General features: G+C 42.7%; 2 protein-coding genes across 5 annotated transcripts; both read left to right on the top strand.

Moving 5' to 3' along the window:
* The first annotated feature begins 202 nt into the window (after positions 1-202).
* PROC (protein C, inactivator of coagulation factors Va and VIIIa) lies at positions 203-9,288 on the top strand. 2 transcript variants are annotated; one of them, XM_076341657.1, is made up of 10 exons: positions 203-304; positions 863-1,023; positions 1,391-1,474; positions 1,864-2,024; positions 3,007-3,031; positions 3,582-3,692; positions 4,411-4,551; positions 4,914-5,023; positions 5,983-6,100; positions 8,624-9,288. In XM_076341657.1, exons 3-10 carry the CDS (start codon positions 1,408-1,410, stop codon positions 9,190-9,192), a joined length of 1,302 nt encoding a protein of 433 aa, XP_076197772.1. In that variant the 5' UTR covers positions 203-304; positions 863-1,023; positions 1,391-1,407; the 3' UTR covers positions 9,193-9,288. The 2 variants fall into 2 exon arrangements, with proteins under 2 accessions (XP_076197772.1, XP_076197773.1); XM_076341658.1 differs by lacking the exons at positions 203-304; positions 863-1,023 and adding an exon at positions 1,145-1,161.
* A 1,247-nt stretch (positions 9,289-10,535) lies between these two features.
* Positions 10,536-22,234, top strand: LOC143162027 (coagulation factor IX-like). Of its 3 annotated transcripts, XM_076341653.1 has the most exons (10): positions 11,298-11,349; positions 11,439-11,813; positions 11,939-12,058; positions 13,891-14,051; positions 14,914-14,938; positions 15,071-15,184; positions 16,454-16,588; positions 17,309-17,973; positions 19,962-20,079; positions 21,070-22,234. In XM_076341653.1, the coding sequence occupies exons 3-10, from the start codon at positions 11,968-11,970 to the stop codon at positions 21,645-21,647; spliced, it is 1,887 nt and encodes a 628-aa protein (XP_076197768.1). In that variant the 5' UTR covers positions 11,298-11,349; positions 11,439-11,813; positions 11,939-11,967; the 3' UTR covers positions 21,648-22,234. The 3 variants fall into 3 exon arrangements, with proteins under 3 accessions (XP_076197769.1, XP_076197768.1, XP_076197770.1); XM_076341654.1 differs by lacking the exons at positions 11,298-11,349; positions 11,439-11,813 and adding an exon at positions 10,536-11,267; XM_076341655.1 differs by lacking the exon at positions 11,439-11,813.
* Positions 22,235-23,492: the final 1,258 nt, after the last annotated feature.

Raw genomic sequence — 23,492 nt, 5'->3', positions numbered from 1 at the left:
AGTGCACACATCTTCCCCAGCTGTAATTTTGGATGCTGCAATCTTTTTTTTTTTTTTTTAGCACAAGTCCAAAATGGATGAACTTTGAAACATAAACCTTTGTGTGTTTAAAGAGAGCTTGTTTTCAATGAAGTCCATGGCCAAGTTTGTAAGAGAAAAAGAAAAAAAGAGTTTCATAAGGAGTCAGAGCCCTCCTAAACAGTGTCACTGGACGTGAGCTGAGATCCTGGAGAGGCCCACCTTTTCCCAGCACCCGGTGGCACTTTCTCTGATGAAGGACCCCTAAGGACACATGGCTGCACAGGTAATTTGCATGACAATGTCACGCACTGTACGGCTCACAGAGGTGCTGCTGCACAAACTACTTTCAGAGAAGTGGAACACACTGGTTCGTACCATCTCCGATGCAAGAAAACTTCTGAAAAGGATTGCAGTTTTTCTCTAAAATGTTTAATATTGAAAATTTAATAGAAGATTTTGTGCTGATGAGAGCTAATCCAGTACACCAAAAGATGCAGCATGCTGGTACAAGCTTCTTGCCCTGCCTCCTCACAGCAGGCAGCTGATGGGGCAGGCACTGCCTGCTCATGGCTGTAAGGGGGGTTAGTTGCCTTGGCTGTTTTGTGGTGGAACCTTTGATGAGAAAGTAAGGTGGGAGGACTCTTAAAAAGAGCAATATGTGTCCCTTTTGGGTGATTGTGTGCTGTGAGAAAGTGGTAGGATCTCAAGACACCTCAGCACTGGGTGGTTACGCTTACAAACTGAATATAACTATTTCTACTTGCTAGAGAATCAAAAGAAAAACACATTTGAAAAAGGCAGAGTGGATGCCTCAGCTGTTTCACTTTTCTCCTGCATGCAGGTAAATTGTCAAGCTCCCCCTGAGCACTGTTTGTTTAATGACTAAAAAGAAAGCACTTCATGTCACTCCAAAGAGTAAATATCTGAAGTTATGGATTAACTAAGTTCCAGCAGAGCTCATGACGGAAGAATAGATCACGCTGATTCACACTGAATAAAGCAGTAAGTGCTTCAAAAGTATTGTATCCTTTGGGATTTCAAAGTACAGCTTGCTTTAATGAAGCATAAAGCTTGTCAAAAATGTCCGGTGACAAGGGGAGGATGTCGGGGCAGACAAGAAGTGTTCTGGGGGAGCTGCTGGTGGGTTAAAGGGAACTAGCAAACCAGCCTGGAGGGCCTCTAATGAACGGCCGCTTTGGAGCTGGAATCAGAGTGTCACGGCACAACACAGCATTCAGCGAGGGAGCTGCTCTGAGAAAAACAAGTGAAGGAGCTAGCTGAGCTGTCTGAATAGAAACTGTCTGCAGCATGGGGGTTGTGCTGCAGCTCAGCAGTACGCTCCCCTTCACACCTACCTTCTCTTCTTTAGGTGACTTCTGCTGCAATATGTGGAAGCTCGTCACCATAGGGGTGCTGCTGGCTGCCTGCTGTTCACGAGTCTGTAGTACCTCAAGTAAGTTTTCATTTTAGAGATACCCTTCACGCTCTTCCAGTCACTGCAAGTGCATTTCCTATTCCTCTGTCAGTCACAGGGAGTGGCTGGAATCGTTCCCATTAATGGGGTTTGAATTCCTCTAGCAGAGGTTCACAGACACAGTGCTGGGCTGTGATGGCTGCCTGGTCACAGCCCTCATGAGCCCTGCGAGCTGTCTGAGTGTCACAGAGCAGAGGCTGGAGCTTGCTTCTGCAGCACAGCACTGACAGCCCATGGTTTCTAGGGCAGGCTCTCTTGCTGTGCTAGAGAGAGGGGCTAGTGTTCTGATAAGTGTCCTTTGGGAAGGACCACTACCAGTTTTCAGCCAGCTTTTTTCCCAGCTTGTGCTTTCACATTTTTGCTTCCAGTATTTTACAGCAATAAAGATGCAAACCAAGTCCTGAAAATCCAGAAGCGGGCAAACTCTTTTCTGGAGGAGCTCAAACCGGGCTCTGTGGAGCATGAGTGCATTGAAGAGCGGTGTGACTTTGAGGAGGCCAGTGAGATATTTGAAACGAAGGAAGCAACAGTAAGGGTTTTTTTTAAGGATGAATGTGGGACTTAACCAATTAATTGTTTGTTTTCTTAAAGTATTGCAATCCAGGACATAGGAGATCTTGCTGTCAGCACTGAACATGCATCACTTCTGACTCCTAAGGTGTAGGCATGGTTTTGAATGTAATTGCGTTACGGTGATTGTCAAGTTACCACCTGCATGGGCCATAAAACTTCGCTGCTCACGCATGTCCCACCTGACCTAATTGTGAGGTTTAGGTCCCAGCCAGGTAATCCCAATCCCTGCTTGACCCTGTTGGCTATTCTTGCTGTCACTGAGTTTTTCCCAGTCCTTCCAGTCCTTTGCCCTCTGTTGTCCATTCGCCAGCTCTGGCTGCCTTTCACTGTATCTCCCCAGTCTCCCACCTGTGCCTGACAAACATTTCTCTTACCACTAGGTCCTCTCTCCTTCTCCAAACCTCATGTTTTCAATTGGACACTACCTTTATTGTCAACGTCACTGATTCTTGCCTCTTTCCACACCCAGTCATTGTGTTGGCTTGGATTTTTTCTTATTGCATTAAGCAGAGTAGGCTCTCTACATAGGATGAACCAGTCCTTGCTGTCCCTCAGACCCCAGAGTGGAGTGGGGTCTGTCTTCACAATGCCCACGTTTTGTCTAACTGGGCACAAAAGAATTGTGCACTCAACAATACAGGTGACTTGGCAGTAAGTGACAAGAAAATAGAGAAGCTGTGGGGATATTGAGGGGTTGTGGTGCTGGTGGGTCTGCAAGCAGGGCAGGGGGATCTGTGCTGAGTACGGGCAATACATGAATGTCCAAGTTGGCCAGTTTTGTTGGTTTGTAGTGCCAGTCACTACACTGTCAAGAAGAATGAGACCGATGCTGTTGACTGAGGTGTTGTGCTCTGTTGGCCAAGACCATGATACACTTTAAATCCCTCGCTTGTTAAAAATCTGCTTCTAGCCTTAATGTAAGTTTTGTTTCTCCACAGCGAAATTTTTGGAGCAAGTATGTAGGTAAGTAAAAGATTTTTCCTAATCACTTCTCTGTTTCCTCAAGAATAAGTAGTACTCAGCCTTCCTGCTGCCATGTATCACATACTGATTCAAATTCTCGTTCTCTTATATGGAGTGTGCAAAGAATGTTTTCCTGTCCTATCATACAAGCAATCTTCCTAAAAAACTTGAGGTGCATCTGTGCCTATCATCAGTCGTCTCCCCAGAGCTAAGGCACTGGTCAAAAGTGCTCTCTGATGCTCTAACCCTGCCTGATGTGGTCCAAAGAGGAGCCCCACCACTGCTCTTCACTTCTGCAGTAAACTGCCTCTCCCTGTCTGCCTCAGGTTTTGCTCTTTCTTCCCCTTCTGCCCACTCCACTCACTCTGCAGCTGTAATTCAGAAGCCAAACAAATGCCCTTGTCTCTGGGCTAGCACCACGGACGTATTACCATTCGGTGGCAGAAACCGCGGGTGATGCTTAGGAATCTGGAGAGGGTCTGTTCGTGTTAATGTTTGATCTGTGAGCTCTGTATGATTCAGGGACTGAGTTTTCCTGCCTCTGTTTCAGATGGAGATCAGTGTGACCCACAGCCTTGTTCCAATGGGAACTGCAAGGACGATATTGGAAAATTTTCCTGCATTTGTAACAAAGGCTGGGAGGGGGTTTTGTGCAATTATGGTAATGCTGCCTTTAATCCACTATAAAATAACATTCTTTGTGACAGAGATCTCTGTGTAATAGGGATCAACACTTTTGTCATTGCACAGTATACTCGCTTTCTTTACTAATGTGATTTCTCTTTTGCTTCGTGATGTGGTAAAAGAACTATCTGTGCTTATCTAAAGCAAAATGAATTTTGTGTTGCCATGGGAGAGGTTTGGAGATCTGAGATATCTAAATTTTACAGAAATACTGGGAATAATTCTGTAAAGCAGGGTTTTGAGTTACTTTAGAACTATGAGTACAGGGATGATGGTGGGGTTTTTTACAATATAGGAAAAAACAATCCACTGCAAATATTTGATTGTCATCACTGTGACAATTTCTTCCTTGGACAAAAGCTGGATAGCGTATTTAGGGATGAGGATGTATGTCATGTATCATCAACACTTTGCACTGTCTGACTTGCACTCAGTGCAGATGAATTTTCTGTTCTCCAGACTACCTGCCCTGACAGTAATCTCTGTTTTCTCCATCTCCCCACTTGCGTTATTTTGCACCAAGGTCTGTTTGCTGTCTCAGAGCCCGAGTGCCATTAAAACCCACAACTGTCATCCCAAATCCATTGTCAGCTGTTGCTCACTTGAATCATGATGTCATTTTGCCACTTTACCTTCCTGTGACTCTTTGGCTTTCCAACTTCTCATGTCTCTCTTGCTGTTCATTTTTTCCGTAGAGGTCAAATACACCAACTGTTCTGTCAATAATGGAGGATGTGAACATTTCTGTAGGGATGACCCTGTCAACCAGTGCCGCTCTTGCAGCTGTGCGTCTGGGTATCAGTTGATGAATGACCATACCATGTGCAAGCCTGTAGGTAAGAGGAGGATGTTCGTAGTCCAGATTCGACAGAGGATTATTCAAACATGAAGTAAGAGGGTTTTACGGGAGAGTTGTCTGCCGTGCACTTTGTACTAGTTTTCAAAACATCCATTCCATGCAGAGTAACTGCCTGCATTTCCCAACTCCATACCCACTTTATGGCCTTTAATCTGTGTTTGCCTCATGGAGACATACAGGGGAATCAGGAAACTGCATCTTCTGCAAAGCATTGAGGGAATTCCATGAAGCCACTGAATAGTATTGCCTAGGTTAGAGAGACAGAGGGAATGCTTTAGAAAGAGGTTTTGTATTGGGTGATCTGGTCTTTGCTAGTTAACCTCTCTGCATCTCCTGTAGTGGAGTTCCCCTGTGGAAGAGTGAAAATGTACTACATTGAAGCCAAAGCAGGATTCAATGTTCGGCTCATTGAGGGAAAAGTAGGAAGAAGGGGAGACAGCCCTTGGCAGGTAAGGAGAAAAGATTTTTTAACCACAAATAGTTCAGGCTCTTCCCGAACACCTCTGCCTGCCTAGCTGCTCCAGAAAGGCTCCTACGTTACTAGTGGTGGTGTGACGTGAAGCTAAGATTCCCTTAGCTTAGCCTTTCCAAAAGCAACCCAAAAGTTGGAGTAACAGGAAAAAATAGTTTATTATCTGTTAGGACTCTTGACCTTGTCACTGTTGCCAAGTTTTTTACCTTACCTTGCCAACAATGTCAGGAGAGAGGATAGTGATGACACTTACCTACTCTGTTGCTCCATTCTGGGGAAGGCCACTTAATCACTGCAGCTCGTGTTGTGTGATGCATGCCTCAGCTACTGTAACAGCCTTCTGGTGGGAGTGTGAGGTAGTCTTCTCGCCCTTTCTGCATGGATCTGTTCTTACAAGCCTCATCTGTCATGAGTTCAAGTTAGCAGATATAATCAGCAAAATATGCCATAGCTTTACAGAGCAGGTTGGGACATCACAGAGAAAGGGGAGACCTCGCAGAGCTTATCGGGGAACTAGTGAATGCATATAATCAGGGCCTAGTTCTCTTTGACATTAAAGGCCCTTTTACACCGTAGCATGAGAGTTGCAGGCTGAGATGACGCACTGTCTCTGGTGTGCTGTGGACACAAGAATAATCCCCTCATTTGAGCTCTGTGTTTCAAAGCTTTGAAGTACCGAATTGCTTCTTGGCAGTGACCAGCATCGTCCCATGCTGATTTGGATGAAGCCAGCCCTCATTCAGGAAGAATATTCAAAACTTTTTTGTAGGTGTTCCACAGAGACTTTTGTCCCACTGTAGAGCTTTGGCTTCAATGAATGTGACATGCTTTGGTGCTTGATGCGTCTGGGCATTTTGCAACCACAAAGAAGAATGTGTACAATATTTTGTAAGCCATGCTCCATGCAGTGTCAGACCTCTCTTTTTTCTGTTTCAGATTATGCTGCAAAATAGCAAAGGGAAATTTCTGTGTGGGGGTGTTCTCATCCATCCATCTTGGGTCCTAACCGCAGCACATTGCACTGAGGCAGAAGAGGGACTCAAAGTAAGACTTGGTATGGAAAAAAAGTCTGTCCCTGTTTTTTTAAATGTAACTGTTTCATTCCCAAGGTTTATCATCTCAGGAGAAACGCTAGCAGGTTATGAAGGCAAAAGTCCTTCTTGGTTGTAGGAGTAGGTTGTCTAGGAAGTATTTAATATGCGCCTTAGCACAAAACAAAAAAGTTTTGTAAGAATCTGATTTCATTTGAGCCACTATCAACCTTACTATGGAAGTGAACTGATGTCTTCTGAGCGCTGCTGCTTGTCTATAAAGTAGAAAGACTCGGTCTCTTCTGCTTGTGTTTTTCTGGTGATGAAAATACTCAAGGTCATCCCAATACTGAAAAAAAAGTCTTGATCACAGGAGGAGAATGTCACAGTACCTCTTCCTGCCTTTTCATACATTTGAACACCATTACTTAAGTGAATTTCAGTAGAGAAGGAGGAGAGGTGCTGTGGAATGGCAACACTGCCTTTACTGGCACTGCTGCTCTTAAGCATGAGAAAATCTATGTCAAGTACACTACTGCTCCTGAATCAACAGACAAAAATAATTAGTGTTCTGTTCACACTTAAGTAGAATTTTTTTTTTATTAGTGTTTTCTATCTACCGTTGGTGACAGAGGCATAACAGCTCAACTGCTTTCTTTCTCTGTTAGTGAAAAGATAGGTTGTTCCCAGTAATTGTGGAAAGTCTTGCAAATACATTGTCTGTATTTGTACAGACATGTACTCAGGACACAGGTCATGGCCATGCTTGTATACAGAGCATGTGAAACCTAGCAGAAAGTATGCTCCTATACAACTAAACTGCATTCCTCAGAGGAGATGATCTGACAGTGTTTGAGTCCAGAGTTATTTCTTGAGGCTTAAAGCAGAGTTTTGTATCTGTGAAGACAGGAATAAACCGCTGCCCCTTATCTGCCAGTCAGCCCCCAGCCACAGCAGCTGCAGAGTGGGTAGCAAGGAAATGTGCTCCAAGGGTGCTACGGACACTGTTGTCACAAAGAAGAGAGGTCGTGATAGCAGAAAAAAACAGATTTGAGAGTCTTGGCTGGATAATGGCAAGTTCTTCAGGCTCTGGTACTACTTAATACATGTCAGAGCAGTTTCAGTCATCTGCTGTCTGCTGTGGCCATGTATGAAATGTCCATCGGCTGTCTGCAGAAGAGCAAGAAGAGATACTCAGAAATAATTGGTCTGGAAGTCCAAGATCCGAAGCTGGACTTAAGGGGTCTTTTGAGAATCTGTTTCTGGAACTACTGTGGATCATAAAGTCCCTACGCTTAGAGACACTGACTCTTTACAGAAAAAAACCCAAACAGCTGCAATACCTCATTGACAGGCTCAAGCACAGGGGAGTTTACACTGAAGCAAGTGACTTCAGAAGACCTTGGTCACACAAATACAGAGCAACTTGGCTTTAGAGTTTGTGTCTGGAGGGATTCAAATAAGACTGAAAGAAGGCAAAAGTTAATGGGGTGGTGGGGAAACAAATTTGAAGGGTGGTGTTGTGAAGCACACATTTGAATAGGTGGTAATAAAGAGCAACTTCCAACTCACAGAGAGACCGAGAAGGAAAGGACGCTTCCATCACACACTTGCAGCATGGGCAGAGGTGAGGTGTCAGCCTGGATGTCCTGCCACCTCGTGTGCTTGGATGTGTGCCTGCCTACAGCTTGAATGTGCATAATGGATAGTTCTCCAAAGAAGTGTTTTTATCAAGTACATACTGAAGTAGGCCTTGATATGAAGCTTAAATTAACCAAGAGCACAGTTCAGAAATGTGACAGCCACTGGTAATTATTCTTGGGGCTACCTCTTCACTACCTGTCAGAGAGATCTGTTTCTGTCTTTTCCAGTGTATCACAAGTGACTTGTTCTTGCCTATCTGGCCCTTTTCAACTTAGTTTCCTGCTTACAGTTCCATAACTGCTTGGCCCACAAAGTGGCCATGATCATGTAGCACAAATAACAACTGAGAAGTCTTAAGTAGTGAAAAATTCCTTAAAATACAGATGTAGGATTTCAGAAAGGAATAGCCTTACCAGTCAGTCATCTTTATCTTATAAATCGTGAAGTTCAGTCATTCAGGCACTGGTTATACAGCATAAAGCTCGTGTACTGTTGTAAATGTCTTGCTTTGCTGTATGCTTGCTCTCCCAGCTTTTAGTGCTGACTCCAAGAAGATTGTTTTCCTCCTAAAGAAGATCTCTCAAGTTGCACAAGTGTACTGTAATATCAACACAACAGGGCAATACATAGGCATTTCAGTTTCTCACCTGATGAGCATACCTCTAAGGTACTAATTCATTTAGTACTGTATGTATTCATGATTCAGGTAAATATGGAAAGTTTACAGATTTGTCCACCTAGTAAGAACACTGTTAACCTATAACATAAAATGAACAAATGTCTATATTACAAGGGAAGTAAAAACGTGAAGTACAGTCCTAAAGCCCAATGTAATCCAGATGCCTTGGTGTTCAAGGTGAAGGAAGGTTCGGTTGCATCTGTCATCTTGTTTGCTCTTCCAGGTAAATTCCACCGTCTCCGTACTGAGGCAGACGAGCAAACCATTTGGGTTGATAAATGTGTGAGCCACGAAAATTACACCAAGGAGACCTCCGATAATGACATAGCCATGCTGCACTTGGCTGAGCCCGTGATGTATAACAAATACATGCTCCCTATCTGTCTTCCCACCCGCGACCTGGCAGAACAGGAGCTGACAAGAAGTGGGAAGCAGATGGTGGTAACTGGCTGGGGCAGCACAAGTGATGTTAAAAGCAATTATTCTACTTTCCTCAGTTATATTCAAATCCCCATGGTTCCCCGAAACGAGTGTGCCCAGGCGATGAGATTTGCTATCTCTGACAACATGCTGTGTGCTGGGAGCCTAGGAGACAAAAAAGATTCCTGCAGTGGGGACAGCGGAGGCCCTATGATCACTGAATATAAGGATACTTGGTTTTTGGTAGGACTGGTGAGCTGGGGTGAAGGCTGTGGAAGTAGGGAGAAATTTGGAGTCTACACCAAAGTTAGTCAGTATCTTGAGTGGATCCAGCACCACATAGATGAGATGTCAGCTTCTTGGAAGGGTTGATTCCGAGCGTCTGGAATATTGTGACGATGTGCTAGTGACGGTATGCAGTGTAATGTACTGTCAGATCTTCAGTATTAAATATTGAGTATATATTAACCTTGTGTACTGTTTTCCTTGGTACCTATTTTTTTTATGTCTTTTTTTTTTTTCTTTTTTACATTGTTTACATTGGTTAGTTTCTGGGTTATGTTTATTTGTAGCATGGTCCTACTTAGGCCTTACAGGCAAGAAATAATACCCTGTTACTCTGAGGTGTTGTACAGCACTGTAGAAAACAAGATAGTCCATGGTCAGACGACTCCATCTTTGAAGTGTAAAATGACTGAATTGGTTGGGGCAGGGGGCGGGAAGGGACAGAGAAAAGTGTTTTAAAAATCAACGTAGTGATACAGTTCTGTCATTTCAGCTTTACGCTAACATATTATCCACAGTAACTGTTTTGGTTTGCTCTGTATTTGTATAGTTTTTCTTTCAACACAATGAAATGTTAATAATATCGTCACTGCCTCCACTCATTCACATCTTGCTCCGTTGCTCACAGATTAAGCTGATTCAGCAGGTCACTAGAACTTCTCTGTATTTTCTATTCCTTGCACACTTGATGCCTGATTTTACCCCCCCAGACTTCCTTAAAAGTCAATGGGAATTCTGCTATTACTAAAAAAAAGAGAGGTTTAATTCCAAGCTTTCATATGCTCTATTTGTCCTATGGTCTGTAAATCTCTTCTAATTAGCAAGCTAAGCAAACACTTTTGTTCATTCCTATTCTAGTGAATGCAATCAGCTGCAGTCTATGTTAACATTACTAATACTTACTGACAAATATATGTGTGTGCATGTGTTTGCATCTGTATCTATATGTCTGTGTGTATGTCAGTAGAGAAAAAAAACATAGCACCAATAAGTTAATAGGAAGTAGCAATAGTTAAAATGAAGTTTAATAGAATCACAATTTATGCTTGTTTTTAATCTTAGCACTTAAGCCTACTAAATATAATTAATCTTATAGAAAAAAAGGTGAAACCAACTCTGGTGTAATGATACGTGTTTCCAACATCTCAGTCAGGATTTGGACCCATATTTGGATCAGTGAAGAACGTCAGTCTGCTCTTGTGATGAGATTGTTAAATGAAAAAAACATCAGGTACAACAAAATTGTAGTGGAATTTGTAAGAAATTTAATATGCTGTCAGCAAAGAGGTTTAATACCTCTTAAACTTGTGGACTTAGTCTTGTTGACTTACAAGCTGCTTACATGCTTATTAAGCAAGTGCTGAAGTCAATTCATGCATAAAAGAAGGAACAGTTGGGCTAAGGGCTTCATGTTGGAGGTAAGCTGAAACTGAAGTCAGCCATCTCTCTGTGTCGCTGTCTCTGTCTCTCTTTTCCTCTTTTTTCCCCTCGCCTTTTTTATTTGGGACTGGATTTAAGGATCAATGAATGTTAAAGAATAATGCTTTAAACACCAGCCTTCCAGCCAGGGCCTGCACCAAGAATACGTGCTTCTGAGAAGGCTGAGGCTGCAAGACATCTTGAACTACAAGGAAAAACATTATTGTGTTCAAAGCCAGTAAAACATGCGTCTAATTAAAGGCAGAAATCTTAATGTCAGTGAATAGCTGTGACTACTACAGGGCAATATTTGCCTTCCTGCAGGTGACTGCTATGGATCTTCCTACACACTCACGGCTCTGCATATTTCAACAGATGTTTACAGAGCAGCTTGTGTATTTTCTGGATCAGTTGGTCTTACCTACTGAAAGATGATGGAGTGTCAGAAATCTTCTCTTAAAAATTCCAAATTTTCCTGGAGAAAATTGTTGCAAAGAAGTAGCTTTTATTGTTGGACGATGTTTTTAAGGATTTTTTTTTTTATTAAATACACACATGTATGTGTGTAGAAACAGACACACAATTTTCTTCTGATTTTGGATTGCAAATGTGTTTCATAGAATCCAGAAGGTTGTCTCTCTGTCAATATTTGTGACTGGTTAATGATTAACCTCTTGACCTCATGGCTGTTCCTTGGTGTACTCCAAATCTCCTGTCTTCCCCTAAAAAAAATAAAGAGAAAAGTGAGTATAATTGCGTGGTTCTGTGTAAAGTGAATGCATTCTGGATCCTGTGTTTTTGGAAAATGACACAGAGAGCAGAGAGGTATGTGCTGTTGAATCTTGGTAAATTATTTAGCCTGGGAAGGTAATATGAAGAAATAAAAGCTTCTCTCTTCTGACTTTTACTGCCAGGTATGTGGTGGATGGTTTCCTCATTGAGGTTTGCGCATGCGGTCTTACTTGACAAGACCATCAGTAACTACACAGCAGCCGCCGTCATTAGCAACTGCTGGCTGAAGAGTGCAGCTCAGACGTCGGTCTGGATCCTTCACAGTTTAAACAAGGCTGTCGCTGGAACTGGCTTCTGCTCAATTTGAGCCTGATCCATGCCTCCCATGTTCATCATAGCATTTTTATTACTTCTGTGGGCTTTGGATCAGACCCTGCACCACATCCTGGGCTAGGTCAATCTCTGCACGTTGCCTTGTGAACTATTGGGATTCCTGTGGTAGTGTGCAGCATCGGTGTGACTTGGAGAAACAATGGAAATAGATCAAAATGAACTGGGTAGAATTTGCTTTCTTTCTCCCTTCTTTTGTCCTCTTGGTTCTATTTCTTCGTCTTTTTTGCAGGCTAATTCACCCTTGTTTTTGTGATAAAATAGCAATTTCATTCTTCTTTTCCCTCTGAAGGAAGTCAGCAGGAAGTCGGAGTATTCTGAATGCTTACTAAAATGGAGAGCAGTTCCTTACTTGTGATGTTTCTCCTACTGATGTGCTCCATCAACAGCAGCTGTCTGTTTTCCTGTTCAGGTAGGTACTTCTGAATTATGTTTTTAGCTTAATTGTCTTATTGTGACAATCTTGGCATTTGAACTGAAACTGCATACCTTTTCTGAACACAGAGTCCTATGGGTTGAAGAATCACTTCCTGAAATGCACAAGAGAAAAATAAATATTCGTATATGTTTCCAAGAGAAAACAGCCTTTCTTAACTTCCTACTTAGACCACTATCCTGTTGAAAAGTATTCTCCTTGTGATGTTGAACCCAAAATCTGAATTATTTTTGCATGGCCATGTTTTCAAATTTGGGAAGCTAAAATTAGGCACTTTCAACATGTGTTCTCAGACCTTATGTTGATTTTACTACAGCTACACAAGGTTTGGAAATGGCTTCAGAGAGCTTTAGAACAGGCGTGAGAATGCACAGGATCTCACAAATCATTATGGCTGTCCTTGCAGAGGAGAAAGAGCAGAAGTAGAACTGGTATCTGCAAACCAGAAGGCTTTACAACAGGCGTATCCTCTATGTGATGGTACTTACAATAGGTAAATCCTTTAAAGATGACCCCAGAACTCAAGGGGTGGTGAAGGGCAATTTCACTGATATAAGTGAAAGAGATTTTTTCCGTTACCAGGCAGTAGGATCTGTCTAAAGCTTTTCTCAGCTAAGAGTTTTTAGTGGCTGTTTCTAATTGCCTAGAAATGAAGCAATTTAATATTATTCTAGAATTTCAGTCATTGCTATAGATACCAATCCTGCAACTGCAAAGAAATGTGTCTTTATGGTCCATCTCCAAAACTGGGTTCTTTGTCAGAGGGTTTTGATTTGTCTAGGACACTAAACCATGACTAGGAAAACAGAGTACTGTTAAATGAACTGCTGTATGAATTCTAGTAGGCTTTGTCAGGATTACAAAGTGAGCTTGCTTCTTAAAACACTTCTTAGCAGCAGTTTTTCACAATCAGATGGATGGGGTTTGGATATAGGGCCACACTTCTGGAGATTTAACAAAAAGTTAAAAACCTCCATCTTCTCTAAATAGTGACTCAGGGCTCAATTCAGTCACTGCACGTAAATGTCTGGAGGTCCTTGAGATGGCGCGTGGTATCAATACATCCACGAGGGCTGAATGAGCCCTCATTTTCCTTCAGAGCATCCTGGCTGGAAAATCCTGGGAGCACTGTGCTTCAGCTAGAGGTGCCATAGCAAAGACTTGCTATGGAGCATCAAGGGGGGATGTGGGGAGGATCTTGCTGCCATATTCCCTCTTCTGGCCACTCCTCCCTTAATTTACTGGGAGTTCTTAAGACATTGTGGTAGGAGGGCAGATAGCTTAGTGAAGCGAAGTTGAGATGAATTAAATGTAAGTACAAAACTGACGCTTTAATGAAGGAGCGGTGTCTGTCCTATTGTGGCCACAGTAGCTACCTGGAAAGCACTGGGTCTCCATTACTGAGTATCTAACAAAGCTGACACCAAATACAAACCAAACCTCTCCTTTCAGCTTTATTTCCACATGCACACACAGGCAGGCAACTAATGAATCAGGATGGTTAGGCAGAAAAATATAACCAGCCTCAAAAGAAGCTGCACTACTCAAGAGTCTTGTGGAATAAAAACTTATTTCTGCACTAATCTGCAAGTTTCAGTAGTGGGTCTTTTGATCCACTAAAAGAAAGCTTAAACTACTAGTGTCTTTTGTTGGAACACAGACTAATTTTGTTTTCCTTTGGGCTGTTCACATAGATTCCCTCTCCCCTTCTTTATATTGTTTACTCAACTGAAAGCATGCATGACTGTGACTGTAATGATGCCGGTTTGTTGTCTTCCAATATCAACTGTTCAATTTTGTTTTTCTAGCGTTTATGAGAAAAGACGAAGCACATGAGGTGCTGAAAGTCCATAAACGTGCTAACTATTTTCTGGAAGAGATTCGTCCAGGGAACTTGGAGAGAGAATGCAATGAGGAAAAGTGTTCATTTGAGGAGGCTAAGGAGATCTTCCATTCGCAGGAGAAAACGGTGAGAAACTTTATGTTAGGAAAAATAGAGGAAAGTTAACAGTGAGCTCTAAGTAATCCTTCCCAAGCCACCTGGCACGGCTCTGACAGGTGTGTGCCTATGGATTCTGCAGCTTAGTAGTCAGGATGGATCACTCAAGGCACCTGTGAGATCTCACTTTCTAAGCGAGTGCTCAGTTTGTTGCATAAACATTAAACACAATTCCTTAAAAATATCCAAAACCTATTTCTGTGAGAGCCTCAATCCAGCAGCGTGATTCTGACATTTTCAGAGGCCACTTGCTTGATCAGACCCCTCCAAACACAGAGGAGGAGCGCCTCATTCCCAGGGCCCGATAGCGTCCAGCTGGGAAGCAGGGCTGCAGGCATTCTGCCGGGGAACTTCTGCTGAAGCAGGAGTTTGAACTGCAATTTTAAATAGAGGTTAAATATAATTTCTTTTGTATCTAGCCCGAGTTGCTTAGGTGATGTCTTCCTTAGCAGGTAGTGCAGCACAGTAGAAATGTCTCTTCAGAGCGAAGCAGTTGGTGCTGAGGACCTTGCATTGACACGTTTTGGGCGGGGGGGAGGTGTCACTTGAAACTCGTAGGTTGGTGCCTTAGATCCTTTTTTATGGATCTAAGCTTTCAGTTTAATTTTCATTCCAATACAACCCCGTTTATGCACTCTGTGGCTGTTCCATGATGCAAACGAAAGCGAGCTGCATGGTGATGATCAGATCTGCTCTGAGAATGTATTTTATGGTTCTAATCAAAATGTTAATTTACGTGCACCCTAAAAAAAACAGTTTTCTAAATTACATCTTCAGTAACCAATATGATCACTTACTGACGGTTTTCTCCATTTGTGATTTCTTCTTGCAGATGGAGTTTTGGTTCAATTACAAAGGTAGGTAAAAAAGGAATTCTTAAAAAAATCTATTTCTCGTGTCCCTTCTGGGTACAAAGAATTATGTGGCTGTTTAAAGCCAGGCTTCTCCTAATTCCTGGAATTACACTATGTCTTGTTTCTTCTTCTTAGGTTTAAATCCATGTAGTACAAATCCCTGTAACAATGGTGGAGTCTGCAAAATAAGACACTACAATTACTTTTGCATCTGCCCCCCAAAATTTGGAGGAGACACCTGTGAAAAAGGTGAGTATGGGAACAGACACATTGACATTCATTGTGAAGGAAGGATTAAGGCTGGAATTTGCTCCTTGGATACTTGAGCTGAACCTTTGCACAGGCTTCTCACCGAGGTTATCAGTAGTGACTTTACCTGTCTGATACAGAACTGGTTGGTTGTTTAAGATTCATACATTAGAACAGTGTTTTCTTGCATGACCTGTTGGGGCACCGCCACCCTAGGAAGGGAATCACGTTGTGTCAGCAGCTGTAGCTACTTGTAGCTGTGCTGTGCAGAACAGCGTAGCACCACCTCCTGTCACACAGCAGCTGCAGTTCTGGGCTCTTGCACTCCTCTGTGCAAGCCCTGAGGAAGGCACGTGGCCATCTCCCATCTTCCCCCAAGAAAGGGTAGGGAATTACCTCTTCTTATCACTTTAGAGGGATAACAACTCCTGCCATAGACGCCTGCACTGGAGATAGTTCATCGTGAGGCCCTATTCTCTTTTTAATTTTATTGAGTAAATGCATCAAACAGATTAGCCAAAGTTTAGCGTAAACCAAAAAAAAAAAAGTATTTATGTTGTAATATACAAATGATGAAAAATGAAGCAGAAAAGCTGTCTATCTCTTATCAGATTTTTAGTCCTCTGAAATACTGTATCCAGTTTGCAAATGACTGAGGCATGAAATTACAGCAAAAGCCAAACTGACATGGAAACTATGAATCATAAGTAAATTTTTTTTTCCCCCAAGTGCTTTTGTCGACCTTTTCTTTTTACAGTGAAGCAATTAAAAGTGATTTTTTTTTTTAATGTAACAATGTATAAAAAAACTCAGTCAATTTCTCACAGACTTGGCCCCCACCAAAATGCCTAGTACTTTAAATCTGTCATGATATAAAAGATAAGCTGTGCAGACGGATCAAAAATGGATGCATTTAGAAGTGTTTGCTCTTCCAGGCAGTTTCTTGCCCCTGCTCTACAGGCAGAAAGGCCTGGAGCCCAGCTGTGGCCTCAAGACAAAGCTGGCAAACAGGAAAATGGTAGAAACAGGCGGACAGCAATAGACATAAGGCAATGTGTTTGCTACATTTGTTTGCTACAAATCAGTGTGGTTTTGCTACAAATTGGCGTGGTTTTCTGGAACTGTAAGAGGTAGTTCCTTCTGTTTCCCTGCGAGATTTTAGCAGATTTTTTTCCTACTTTTATATAATAATAGTGCTAGAAGCTGTGCGCTGCTCAGGGGTCCATGCATAGTAATAACCAAGTGAATGCCTGTGTGTTTCCATCGCAGAAAAGTTTGAATGCTGGTATAAGAACGGTGGGTGCTGGCAGTACTGCAGGGACAGCAGCAGCGCCTTTCATGTGGTATGTTCCTGCGCAAAGGATTACACCCTGCATGAGGACGGGAAGAGATGCGTGCAAGCAGGTAAAGCATGGTCAGCTTGGAATTACTTCAGGTAAAGAGCTGATCTGCAGGCACGGTCTCTTCCTCTTCTCTAGCTGCAGAAGAGCTACACATGCTATAGCTACTGCAGCTTGCACTTAGCATATGGAAAAGATCTGTCTTATTTACAATATTCTATTTATTTTAAATTTTAAGGTTCTTCTCAATCATCAGATGTGTCTCTAATCCAGTGCCCCTGTGAGCACGTACTGGGTAAAGGAGCAGCGGTACAGTCTGGGGTGGGCCTGTTCCTTCTAACAGCAGCATGGACTTAGATCAACTCAACTCAGTTATGAAGCTAAACCACAGTGTTAGGAGGCGAGGGAACATGACAAGGGTCTTTAAAACTTTGCGTTAAGGCGTCCTGTCACAAGGGGAGCACTGGGTTTGGATTCTGTCCTGAAGAGAGCCCTCGGCAGACTGCTCCTGGAGTACCAGCCGTGGCTGATGCCTGTGGTTCAGAAAAGGCACAGCCGTGTGCTGTGTTTCTTGGTAATTAGCTCTACACACCTTGGTCAGATGATGGCGGGAGAGGGTGGCAAAAGCGGAGCTTGACATCAAGATGTCAGAATTGTTCCTGGGCTCTTACAGGAGGGTTGAATCCCATTCTTGGACAGGAAAAGTGCTGCTTTTGTGTTGGAGTTTGACACGACACCATGCACCCTAAACTCAAATTTCTATTTCTGTCTTTCCTCCCTCCAGCACCATTTCCATGTGGCCTGATTAAAGCCAGGCAGGCTCTGGAGAAAGAGCAACTGGGGCAGAAAATGCTCCTGAGAGGCCTGCGTGAGCACGGGGATGATGCAGCCAAGTGGAATGAGAGCATGGAGGGCACAGTTAGGCAAATGGAGCTGGAACAAAGTGCTGTAGGGGAAAACGAGACCTTAAAGGATGCCTTTGGGCAGAGCATGCGCATGGAGGGTGACGCTGGACAAACTGAGGTGGCAGGAGGTGCTTCCAGCTGGAACAAGACACTGGTGGACTCTCTTACCCAGAAGCCGCTGGGGGATGGTGCTGCTGGGCAGGAGGCGGGTGCCCCTGAGCACGAGGCAGTGGTGGGGACCGCCAGGCCTGGCAAGCCCGGGAGAGGCCCGGCTCCATGGAGTGAGCTCACCCAGGACTCTGCGTGGCAGAACGAGACCACAGCACCTGCTGCCAGGCAGAAAGAAATGGTGGAAAATGCTGCTGGGCAAAACCAAACAGGGGCCATTCAAACCGTGCGTGATGGGCTTAATCGGAGCAGTGACTGGGGAAATGTTTCAGACAGGCCTCAGTTCGTCCAGATCAAGGTCAGCTCTACTTCAGAGCACAATGACTCCAGGATAACAGGAGGAACTTTGTGTCATCGTGGACATTGCCCCTGGCAGGTAATACTTTTTCTTTCAGTCTGGCCATAAATACCGCACCTGAATGCTTTCTTACCTTGTCATCACTGGTTCCATCTGGAGCAGAGCTCATCAAGCCATCATAAAGTTTTTTTCAGGGCAAGAGCAATCCAACCACATGTATTTCCCAAACTTCTGCAGGCCTTTTTGTTGCTACGTCTTAGTTGCCTTATTTATCACTCCCCCATCCTAGCTATATGCGCTTTTGTGATCTCAGCTTAATACTTTCTCTCTTAACTACATCAATCAGATCTTCTCCTGCTTTGTTATTCAGATTCTTTATATCTAGATGTTCTTGATGAAAAGCTGTGCTTCTGACTCCTTTTGGAATGGCTGGTGATATTTTTCACAAAACTATGACCAGATGATATTCTTCATTAGAATGTTGAGCTTTTCATACTTGTTAGGGTAAGGACGATAAAACTGAGAGGGCTCAAATGTGAAGGCAAGCGGCACATGGGAAGTAGGGACCTCTCTGAAGTGTTTATTTCCACTGTCTTATTTTTTTAATCCTGGTTTTGGGCTTTTGTGTGTGTGTGTGTGTGTGCGCGCACGCGCGCATCCTTATTTGTTACTAATTTTCACTCATTTATATTGTCTCTGTTTCATCAGTGTACTATTACTGTGTATGGGCTTGTGCATAGAAAGTTAACAGACTGATCTAAAAAAACCCCTCAGGTTACTGTCAGTCTATTTTATTGCTGTCACACAAAAAGATTTTCCCATTCCACACATGAGGAGGTATTTTACAGGTGGAAAAATAGCTGAACCTGTGTGGGCCAGGCAGTCACTGTGCTCTTTTGCAAGCTGAAATGTCACTACTAGTAAACTGTATGGGTTTCTGCCACCTTACACACTTCTAGGAGGAACACCAGCTGCTTTCCTTTTGATCAAGCGAGACCTGATTTTGGGTTGTGAGAAGGGAATGCAGTCTGAATGCATGAAACCTATGCGTTTCTTCTTGAAATAAAGTGTTACCATCAAGGAAGTTTTGAAGTTTCATTACATCGGGCAATTCATAATTGAATCTTGTATTTTAAAAAAATATATAGATATAAGGGTTTTGCAAACCCTTCACAACCTAAGACAGAATTCTCAGGTAATTTTTCTTTGCTACTTTTCAATGTTTTGTTCTAGCACTACTGAACAGAATTAGAAGTATCAATAGTACATAGAATTAAGTAAAATGGTTTACGTAAAACATGACATTACTCCAGGAACTAGACCAAGGTAGGAGGCTAGACTGTGTCACACCATTTTCCACTACTTGATTATTAACTTCACTGAGACTGCAGAGTACCAAAATTTAAGCTTTTTCCTTCAGTTTAACATAGGAAATAAAAAGTTCAGGAGGACTTTAACTGAAGAGATGCTGAGGCATTAACAGAGCTTATAATTCTACCACTGAGCATCATGTTTCTACTTCCCAATTTTCTACTCTGTAGATCATTCCAAATTTGATTACCAATGAAAGGAAAAATACAAGTCTCTTTGAATCTCCACTCTTACTTGCACTTTCACTTGACAATGGGGAAAGTGAAAAACTCTTTTCTATCCCTTGTTCATTAGACAACAAATCACTGCTCTTTTCTTTTTTAACCTGTGTACCAATGAAATACACCTTGTGTTACTGTTCTCCCCACCCCAAAAAAATTTGAAGCCACATAAAAAAAAAAAAACAAAACACACTCATACTCGTTTCCTCAGAAGAATGCCAGACACCATAGCTCTAATCCTATTTGATTTTGTCAAGCTTAGGTCATCGTAATATTCTGCTCCATTGTCACAGATGCGCAATCATTTTATTTTATTAGTTTTATCATCATCATCTTTGCTTGGTGCGCTGTAGTCATTGTTGCCAGAAGTGTTATTTTCAAGATACAGAGACTGCAGCTGACCAGAGAGACTGACAGTGTGCATACATACCTAACACAGCCCTGGTGACATGTTCTTCCTCATCTTTCATACAGGTTTTGATCCGGAATAGTAAAGATATTGGCTTCTGTGGAGGGAGTTTAATAAGCAGTCGCTGGGTGGTCACTGCTGCTCACTGCCTTGATCTCGTCAGACCACACCATGTTACCGTAGGTGAGTACAATGTGTCTGTTGTATAAACGCAGGGGTCATCTCTTTCTTAAAATGCACCGTACATTGTATGGACCACAGTAAAGGTATGGTTGAGAAACAGGCAGACACATCCAACCTGACTCGGATTGACAGAACACTTCATTTTCTTGGCAACAGTTAAGTGCAAAGGGGCTCCAGCTGGTCCCTTTTGTTTTCATGGAGAACCACCTGGGAGCGTAAGGCACAGATCCGTCTTTTTCTGTCACCCATTTTGGCAAACTCATTGTACATGGAGACTGAGCACATCTCAGGGTACACCTCAGAAGGAAGAAGGATTCCTGTAGGTGATGTTCTGCTCTCAAGTCAGTTTTTTTAATCAGCCTTACGATTAGTTTCCTGCTGCCCTGCCTGCTTCTCATTGCCTGTAATTGCCACAGAGCAGAAAGCCCCTCTCCCTTGTAATGTGCTGCAGCACCGGTTACAATAGCAGGAATTTGAACCCCTTGCAGCAGGAATGCTGCAATAAACACAATCTTGTGCTTGAAATCTCCAGAAGAGACATGCAAGAGGAGCAAACAGAATACAGCACTGGACAACTGACAGGAAACAACTCTTCAGCCTTATCCACGGCTGCATCTCAATGTTCCTGAGGGGGGAAACACAAAGTCCCATGGAAGCCTAGACAAACTGCTCAAAATACAGTGCTTACTAAAAGCATTGACAGTATTTATGATAAAATCCCTACTCCAGAAGCCATAATCTCTTTAAGTATCTATTGATCCAGTCAACAGCTGTATTTTGCCCTTAAAGGGCAAATGAGTAAGCTTGATTTGCAGGATCACATCTGCAAAGATGTAAGAAATTATTGTTACGGAGCACAATTTGTTTTGGTCTGTGCATTCTTGGGATGAAAGGTCAAAGCATTAATTCACTATCCTTCCTGCTCCCCCATGACAATACCATACAGGCTATTGACGGTTTGCTTAACATTGTAACTTGTCATGACTACAGGAGACTTTGACAAATATCAACGAGAATTCAAAGAACAGAAGATTGATGTGGAACGGAGCTGGACACATCCACATTATGATTCAAATGACTACAACAGTGACATCGCCTTGTTGTACTTGAGCAGTGACGTTATTTTTAATGAGTACGCGATTCCCATCTGCCTTCCAAGCCCTAACCTTGCCACCCTGCTATCTGAAGAAGGAAGAATAGGGTTGGTAAGTGGATGGGGTGCCACACATGACAGAGGTTCGACTCTGCGCTTCCTCATGAAAGTCCGGCTGCCCATTGTAAACATGGAGACCTGTCAGCAGTCAACAGACAGACTCATTACTGATAACATGTTCTGCGCAGGTTATGACACTGAAGTTGCAGACGCCTGCAAAGGGGACAGTGGTGGCCCTTTCACAGTGTCTTACCATAACACTTGGTTTCTCCTGGGGATTGTAAGCTGGGGTGAGGGCTGTGCTGAAAAAGGAAAATACGGGCTATATACGAGAGTATCCAATTACATCCCGTGGATTAAAGAGATTGTTGAAAGTGTAGCAGATTCGGAAAACTTTTCCATTAACTTTTCTTAATACCATCTTTAAAAACAGGGACTATTCTATTATTACAGTGTGTTTCCATCTAAGACACTATGCAGTTCCTGTCCTTAATGGTATAAAATCAAGATCATCTTCAAAGAAACTTTTAAGTCTGTTTACCATAAATGGTTAAATTGTTCATTCAAGTATTATTGATAAAATACTTGTGTATAATAAAGAACTGTTCTGCAAATAACACAGGAAACAACTTTTCTTAATGTAAATTCCTATCGGGGGTTTTGTTTAGAGAAAGAAAAAGCTTTCCATTTCTCAAGCCTACATGTGTATCACAAAAACAGGCAAAGTCTCCCTGTGTGAATTACTTGCTTAGAAAAGGAAGTGCATTTCTGGTAGCATTGTCTGTCCTCTAGTTATAAAACACTGTGCTGAACACAGCAGTTAGGGATCTGTGAAGTTTTGTCACTGAGTAGAACTGTTACCTCAAGTACCATTCAGTTTACTAAAATACAAATGTTTTCTGATACAAAAACAATGTCTGTATGGAATCATGTATTTACAAACTGCACTGGATAAACCATCTGAGTGGGACTCCACCCAGCTGCAGAAACATAAAAGGATTGTATGGTAGAATTCTGAAAGAAATAAATTATTACGGGGGGGGGGGGGGGGGGGGGGGCGGCGGCTGGGGGGAGTGTGAGGAAACACTTCTGCCCCCTGCACCCTCAGGGGGCAGTCCTACTTACAGTGCAGCTCTGCCCGAGCAGCTGGTGAGGAAAGGCATGAAGATGGGCTACATGCTCCCACCCCCACCCCTGCTCTGGGCAGAGTGCTACAGAAGTGGAACTGTGGAACTACAAAACAGCTGCAAAAGTAGCAAGTAACAGAACTGTCCCTTTTTCACTTTTTCTAAGAACAAAACCCCTTTTCTTTATTCTGAAGACACCCCCTACTCCCTCATGCACACAATTTACCTCCCAGTATTTGGTGAAAAACAGAAATTCAGACATGAAATACTAGTCAACACACACTGGGGGGGGGGGGGGAAACACACCAAACAAAAAAACCCCACACAACCACAGCAAGAAACAAATTTTCTATCATCCTAAAATAAAAGATGGCTAGGTACACACGATCAATCCCTCTAAGAAGTTGATTTCCCCACACATCATAAGCAGCTTCACATACTTAAAAGTTTAAGTGCTCCACACCAAAATCACAGGTGAAATAAAATACCTGTGGGCCAGAGTAATATCCCCCAACTAATTATCTCCTTTGAATACCTACATTGCTGTCACTGTAGAATCACCTTTCTCTGCTGCTGCTTCCTTCTGCTGCAATTAATAGGTGGTCTTTGTGACCCACATCAAAAGACATTTTGATTTTGTGACCTTTCTTACAATTTTTAATTTAAAAAACAAAACCAGTCATACTGACGAGGGGTTCTCTTCCTCAGCTTTGTTCAAAGCCTTATAAAAGTCCATTATTACCATTCCACAAGAAACACAACCTTTTTGTTTGCCTCAGAGAACACGTGATGCTGAGCTACTACGATTAATTTTGATGGCAAGAAACTGTGTTAGGACTGCACAAGACCACTAGGGTCAGTACTTCACTTTAAGGAACCACCTCTTAGGATTTAAAAATAGCCCACAGTCTCCCATGACTGCAGTACCAGAACTACAAAAAAAGTTGGGGGGGGACCCCATAGACCTTCAGGGCCAAATGGAACACGGGTATGAATAGCTACACTGTTCGCTTTTTACATAGTTGCACCTGCTAATATAGCAGTAAGGAATTCCCTGTCTTTCAATAAATGCTTAATTAAAAATGGGAAAAAAAACCCCAAACCCTTGAAACTCTCACATGCTAAAAACACAC

This window comes from Aptenodytes patagonicus, chromosome 6 (genome assembly GCF_965638725.1).
Source record: "Aptenodytes patagonicus chromosome 6, bAptPat1.pri.cur, whole genome shotgun sequence".
Taxonomy (NCBI): domain Eukaryota; kingdom Metazoa; phylum Chordata; class Aves; order Sphenisciformes; family Spheniscidae; genus Aptenodytes; species Aptenodytes patagonicus.
Note: the sequence above shows the minus strand (reverse complement) of the source record. Positions and strands in the feature narration are given on the sequence as shown.